At 53.8% G+C, this 7,489-nt stretch overlaps 1 protein-coding gene across 1 annotated transcript in view; it reads right to left on the reverse strand.

Moving 5' to 3' along the window:
- The window catches only part of ankrd50 (ankyrin repeat domain 50), a 26,287-nt gene extending 19,009 nt beyond the window's left edge, over window positions 1–7,278 (reverse strand). The window contains exons 1-2 of the mRNA XM_029164816.3: window positions 7,019–7,278; window positions 5,046–6,021 (exon numbers count right to left, since the gene is read on the reverse strand). Coding sequence (XP_029020649.1) covers window positions 5,046–5,551 — 506 coding nt within the window. The 5' untranslated portion in view covers window positions 5,552–6,021; window positions 7,019–7,278. The remainder of the gene's footprint in view (window positions 1–5,045; window positions 6,022–7,018) is intronic.
- Window positions 7,279–7,489: the final 211 nt, after the last annotated feature.

Consider the following 7,489-nt stretch of genomic DNA (forward strand, 5'->3'; position numbering starts at 1 on the left):
CCTCAGCCCACAGAGAGCCCACAGAGCCATCTGGGAGCCTCGCCAAAAGGAATGTCCAGCCACAGGGGTGACTTGTGTGCGAGTGTGTGTGTGTGTGTGAATGCTTGTGTCTCGGGCCGTGTTCCCTACTGAGACAATCAAATCCACAGTGACAGCAAGTGGGCAAAACAAAGAGCCATTCTTCTCTCACAATTCAGCTACTTTCAGGCTGTCAAAGAGTCAAAAGACGAAGAGCGCACACAAAGAAAACTGCATGGGACATGGAGATGCAGAGCGGCTGAGCTCTGGAAAAGCCGAGTTAGTTCAACCAGATAAACCTGCAGAATACCTGAGCCAGAACATTCAGGGGGATTCAGTCAAACACGGTTCCCAACATATGCCCAAGTTGAAGCCAACTGCTATTTAAGTACAGAACGTGAGGAACAGGAAGGGGTTAAATGCATCTAATGCACACGCCATCTGTCAAGTTGTGTTTGCCGTCGCTGCCACCACCAACGTGCAGAGTAAAGCTTTCAGTGTGAGCTTTAGAGAGAAAATGTCCAGGCAACAGGCCAGCGCGTTACAAGCCTGAAATCCGTGCCACATCCTCACATAAACACTGAGCCAAAGCGAGCGGCCGCCGCTGAAGGTGCGTTCGGACGTGTTCAACACTCTGCCAGAACCCATCAAACCTGGGCGGCCGCTTCGCTGGACCGGCCACCAGTCGTCCACGGGAGGACGGCCCGCGCAGCATCTCTGCAGAGTCAGGGCAGCGCAGCGCTGAGTCATGCTCCGGCTCATCCAGTGAAACCACAGCACTCGCGCTCCTGTGTGATTCTCTATTATGTACGACGCGACTGCAATCATCCTGTTCAAAGTAAATCGCGCCGATGAGGACAATGCGAGCGACTGCTGCGGACTGCGAAGGCTCCCAGCATCCAGACGGAGGCGGTTTGACTCCGGTTACATCAACCATATGCTCAATCTGTTATCGCTATCTAATTGGACATAAACATCGATTCTAAAGCTTCTTTACGTCGCTGCTGAATAAAGCCTCTTTATGAAGCTTTTTACAAAGCAAGGGTGTATGTGCAGCGGCTGCACAGGAGCAGAGCTGCCGTTATATAAGCTGCAGACAGACATGGTTATATTAATTTGTGCTGAGAGCCATTCATTAGACAGAAACTCTCTGAAGATGTCAAATTGCAGCAACGAATTAGTTACTTTTAGAAAATGACGGAGGCCATTATGACCATTTGTTCAGAACGACTGAGTGCATTTAATAAAATCTTTATTACACTTGAACAACTCGTGTCCGACACAAATAAGCCTGAAGCCATGACGACGCTTTTTGTGATGCACAGTTCATCAGCGTCTGCCTAAAATGAAGCTGCTCCGCACATTTTCACTATTAGTCGGTTGTGAGAGTTGAGTTATGAGCCAAGTGATGTTGAAAATTCATGTTTCAGTGCTAAGAAATCTTAAATCGCCTTCACATTTGGTTTCTAGAAATGACAATATACTTTTCTTCTTCTTCTCCTTTGCAAAGGTCTCAGCAACTACAAAGCGAATGATTTACAGACACTGCAAATGCACGTTCCCCAGAGGCTGAACCCTGTGACGTCCACCATCATCAGGTGGGATGTTACATTTATTTTCTGGTTAAAGACCTTGAAGTGTTAAACACTAAATGCTGATGACGTCAATCAGTGGCCTGACAAAACGACGCGCTCATTTCTGCGGTTCTTTAAGCGCTTGTCCTGCAGGCTCTTGGGTCAGGGGCATCTGAAGAAGCCTTATAAAAAGTGTTATAACCAACTCTTAGCATCAACCTCATAATAAGTCTTGTGATGTTTTCTTAGCACTGTCATGGGACTGATCATGAGCAGCCAGAACATCGTTTTTGGGACGTCCAGCTAAAATCCAAACACTTCATTAAAGTCCTTCTTTATCTCTATAATGTGTGTTTAATATAAACATTACATGCTAATGGTTAGTAAAGGTGTAAAGCCACCGCACACATACCCCGACACTGTGTGCATTCCTGGCCAGCTATCCCATACCGTCAAAGGAATCTGAAATTTCATCCTTGCACCTCCCTCCCTCCCTCTTCTTTCTAAAAACGCTGCCTCTCTTCCTGCATGTGTGAATAAATACTTTGGCCAGGTTTGCACCGCGCACACACAAGTGAAGCTCCAAAGGTCCAGGGTCAGCCACGACAGGGCTTTGAATACAAATGGATTCAACAAAGGCCAGGGCACGGTTATCACCTCAGCCCAGGTTTGGACCCCATTCATTCAGGTCTGTTTGTTCTTTGTCTCCTCCGCTGGTCAGACCATCAATCAAATGTCTGATAAACTGTAGATGAAGACTAGATGTCGAGATGAGCTTGACCACTGCAACACCAGTTTATTTATAGAATGGAAAACCAATAATATGGAAGCGTAAGCACACGGACACTGCTTAAACACATGCCCCGCCGGTCTGTGGTGGGGAGAATGAGTGGCCTCAGATTGCTGAGTCATCGTTGCAGTTGCACCAGCGCTGCCGTTTCTCTTCATCTGCTCAGCTGGAGCTGATGCGTCGCATGGGGAGCGCTTTTTCCTTTTTTTGTTTCTAAAATGCTCCACATGAAAGGCGCCGGACGCTTTCAGTAAATGTCCCCTCACCCCAGCGAGCAGGGAGCCAACACACGAAAACATGAACAGATGAGAGAAAGCTCCCTCAACAACTGCAAAGAATTTCACTTGTTTGCAAAATGATGCAAGAAGCGATCACAAACTCACCATTTCCCCTCGAGTGTCTAATAAAAGCTAACCTTTACATCGCAGGACGCTGTCTTTGCCAACGTATGTATTTATATCTGACTTTACCGTTATTGTCGAGTGGATACGTGAAGTTGTCATGTCAACAGGTGCGGCAACACAACACATGATTAATGTTCCTATCACAACACGCAACATTTTTAACGTATAGAAAGTCTACGAACAGCAGCATCTGTTTATTCCACAGACACACGAGGGTAATAAAGAAAGCCTTGTTCTCAGATTTAAGTCATGGTCATTATTCATTTTTGAAGCCTGTGCCCTTTATAAACAGCAGAAAACCGTCCAGTGGCAGTTTAATCTCAACTCATACCCGGCAGAGAACAGGCCGAGAGCAGACCCACATAATGTCACACTTTAGCTAAAGGCCGCTCGTCCCCCGGTGAAAGACCTGCGGCCTCGCGCTTTGTTCTCCGAGGCGGAGGTGAAGGATGTTGGACGATAAGAGGCCGAGTTCACCCAGGCGTCAGACAAAACACGGCCGTGGCCTCGCAGTCGAGTGCAGCGGCGACGCAGGCGGAGGAATGTGTTTGGTTTAGTCTACAAACTGAGGCCTCCATAACACGGCGGCAGCAGCCACGGGTCGGAACCGTCCGGCAGCCGCTGAACCACGGGTTCCACATCCATCACCTGAACAAGGCGTCAGGTCGCAGTAGTGGACTGTGCAGAAAGACGCTCAGAGCAAATACTCGTCTTTAGGTGCAGTTGTTCCAGGACTCGTAGGTCTGTGAAGTATTTCCATTTCCTGCTACATTAGGTTTCTACTTTATTACCTTCCAAATGAAAACACCAGCTCTGCCTCTGCTACATTAATCTGTTATCCTTTCCGTGCTCGCCTCTAGTAAGTACTTTCACATTATGGCAGTAAGTCCACTTCCACTGCTCAGATAAACCAGTGAAGACAGGCGGCCTCTACAAACACTGGTCACAGTACACAGACGGGAGCTGAACCCGCAACCGACTCGTTAACGTTTGAATCCCAGAGGAGAGGTTGGAGGTCGCATCTACCCCAGGATCCGTTAAACAACATCCAGCGAAACAACAAAGCTTCACACGCGCCCATTGGTCGCGGTGTTTGGCCTTCGTTAGGCACCGCTGGCAAACGCAGCCAACGGTCCTGGCTTCCTGACAGCAGATAGTATCCAGATCAGCAGGGGAGCCGTTAGGCAATCTGTGATGTTTTAACACCTGAGATGATAAGACGCTCACTAGAGCGTTTATTTGCCTGGCGCCGATAAGACGGGCTTCTGTGCCGTCCACGGCTTTAGGGCCTGAAGTCGGGTTGTGCTTTGGACATTTCCTCCACGTGGTGGAGCTCAGCAGAGACGCCCTTGACATCCAGCGTGACAGGAAGCAGAGCTGAGGAGCGTCAGTCCCAGTCGGGCTCAGGCTCCCGTCGCCACGGTAACTCCCGTTTTATCAGAGAGGGTCAAACTCGAGTCACGGGCTCCATGATTACAAGCAGATGACAGGTGGAGCGCTCGCTTCCTTGGGAACGAGGAAAAAAAAAAAAAACGGGCTCGGGCTGTTTAAAAAATGATTTACCTCGCTGAACATTTGACCTACTTTCCTCTCCTGTGCGTGATGCTGAGATGGTGCAATAAGCGGCCGCAGATGGCCGGACGAGAAGCGAGCGTGTGTTTTCAAGCTGCATTCCTCCAGCCTGCGTCGCACAGACTGACCTACACTGTGTAGACGCCTCGCAACCCTCATGCGCACGGGCAGCGCCTTTTAAAGCCCGTTCCCACAATAACAGCCCGTCTGACTGTTCGTACAAGTCCGGGCAACGTTCTGGAGCTCGGCGCGCCTGCAGCGCACGCAGTGACTCAGTGGCGGTTGCCTCCCGCCACCTGAGACCGGCAACTTAAAAATATCTGAGCCTCTGAGCGGGGACGTCCCGCCCACACGGCCGCGGCGGGGGAAAACCAACAACACACATCAAAAGTGTGGAGAGGCCGAGGCGGAGCTCTGTGATGAGTGTGAGCAGCAGTTAAAGGGGGGGGTCAGGGGGTGGAGAGCGGGGGGAGGGGCTTCGTGTTCACCATAGTAGGAGACCACATTTCATTTTTTTTATTTTTATTAGCAGGAGGCATCGATGGACCAGAATCTACCCGGTTGTTTAATTTTTTTTTCTAGTCTTTGAATCGAACGCCATCTTTAACTGATAATTCTCACGCTTCTTGCTAACTAAGCGCCACAGCTGCTGACAATTTGACCGCCGGCGCCGCCGCCCGCTCCTACCTCTTGAAGGCCTCCGTGGGGTTCCTCTCGCACTCCCCCGGCTGCAGGGCGCTCTGCGCGGCCGCCTCGCGCACCTTCTCCTCGTAGCCCGGCACCCGCCCGCCGCCGCGGATCTGGGCCACGAGGCCCCGGACGAAGCCGCCGGCGCACAGCGTGTCGGCGTCGTCGGCGCGGCAGAAGTGGAAGGCCAGGCTGTGCTGGTGCAGCGCCCGGTGGGGGCCCTGCGGCGCCGTGGGCCACAGCAGCTCCGTGCACAGGGCCGTCTTCCCGCTGCCCGGCCCCCCCACCAGCAGCACCCCCCAGGACCCGCCGGGCTTGGCGGGGCCCGCGGTCAGGCTGCCGGGGGCGGGCGCCCCCCCGCCGGGCGCGGCGGCGGGCTGCTTACTGGGAGCGCTGGTGGCGCCGCTGAGGCTGCTGGTCTTCTCCTGGAGGCAGTGCTGGATCTTGTGGAAGACCCACTCCCGGCAGTAAAAGCGCTTCCCCTGCAGCAGACTGGTTTGGGCCATTTTGTTGCTGTGCTGTTCCACCTGCTCACAGGGGTCCCGTCATCGAGCCCCCCGCGGCGCCAGCGGCAGCCGAGGCCTGCTGCAAACCCCAACACCCATGCTCCCAGAGAGCGGGTCTGTGGCGGATCGATGTGAAGACGCTGCAGAGCTCTGGTGCGTTACTCAATATCTAGGTCAAGTCTCCAATCCGGACTTTTCCCGTCCCACTCGAACCGGGCTGCTGGTCGGGCCGAGCGTGCTGCTTTAGCATGGCGCGGGGCTCGGCAGGACCCCCGCGACCTCAGCGCATCCACTGGCCCGCTCCAGCCGCCGCCGCCTGATGCAATCAGCCACGCGAGCTGCGCCCATGTTTCCGCTGATGCATCTCAGATGCTACTGGGGGCGACCGAGGCCTGTTTCCATTACATTAGCGTGGAGGCGAGTGCCAGTGCAGAGTCAGTTCCTCCAGGAACACACAGCCTGGTTGTTTCCTGGAACACACACACACACACACACACACACACACACACACACACACACACACACACACACACACAAACAGTTAGCTTTTCTGCTACAATCGAATCTTCTAATTAGAGAATCCTATTCATTGACCCTCTGGGCCTGGACTGGCCTGACACCACTGATATGATGCACACTCTACACCACATAAGGGCTGACTCTGCTCCTGCAGCTGCAGGAGGTGGCAAGTCGCTTTCAGCCCACATCACTGCCGCTCGCGAGCGCATTCTTGGCAGGGCTTCGTCCAGTTTCTCTCGTGCGTGCACTGATCTCCTCTTCCTTCCTATGTGGCTTTAAATCCCAAACAGTCCACATCCGTCCTTTGCGGGAGGGGGGGGGGGCGCAGACCCCGCTCCGTCCCTGCACTCACAGGGGTCGTTTACGTGGGAAGTGGAGGGTTTCCCCAACAAAGTGGCTTAAAAGCGGAGCAGGAGAAAGCGGAGCGGCCTCGCAGCGATGCGTGGTTAAAAGTAGTGAAGTTTTAACTTCATTTCATTCAGCCCGTCGTCCGTATTGGACGCAGCCTCTCCAGCAGAGAGACGCTCGTGTTGCTCGTTACTTTGTATCGCCGCCAGCCGAGGTTTTACGTGAGCGGCGACGCATTTGCAGCGCTCCGTCGCTTCCTGCCTCCGACACGAAGCTTCACGAGGCGAGGATGTGGAACGCGCCGCGGCTCAGCTGTTCCCGGCGACGGGGCTCCGCTCCGGCGGCACGCGGGGCTCTTTGTGTGGCCGCACGAACCTCACCCATCTCACACACGGGATACAATTTACACCTATGGGGGCTTTTAAACAGCCCCGACACGCGGAGCACGCTCGCAGCAGGAAATAAAGACAATGGGAGCGCTGGACGCAGCCGCCCCTCACGTCTCGCTCCTCCGAGACTCTTCCTGCAACTTCAATCAAGACCTTTGTGCAGCGTTTCGCTGCTTTCGCCCCAGTTTCAAACCTCCACGGTTCCTCTCACCTCTCGCCGATCCCCTCTCGCTGTTTGTCGGGCAGGGGGGAGGGAGGCGGGCTGCTCCGTCCGTAGTCGGCTCCCTCCTCCGCATCCACGTTGAACGCAAACGCTGCGAACGGACCGCACGTCCGTCTCCGGCTCCGGCGCGGTTTCAGCGGTGAATGCGCGTTGGAGCGACGTCGCCGCCGCTCGTCGACCAGCTCCGTTCTGCCGCTGCCCGAACCAGCTCCACGGCGATCCGAGCGACTCCCCGCCTCCCGGCGCGCGACGTTTCTCCCCTCCGCATGCGGAGCGCGCGCACACACGCGCGCGGCCTGTTGGGAGTTGGAGTTTAAACGTCTTGTCGCCATTAGTACAGTAATGAGGCGTAAATAATGGGAGTCAGAGGAAGCGCAGACTAAAATACGGATGAGAAGATAACAAGCTTTATTTTTAGTATTATATCATATTTTATCATTTATAGTTCTGGCCCATATG

The sequence above is a fragment of the Betta splendens genome, chromosome 10 (assembly GCF_900634795.4).
Source record: "Betta splendens chromosome 10, fBetSpl5.4, whole genome shotgun sequence".
Classification (NCBI taxonomy): Eukaryota; Metazoa; Chordata; class Actinopteri; order Anabantiformes; family Osphronemidae; genus Betta; species Betta splendens.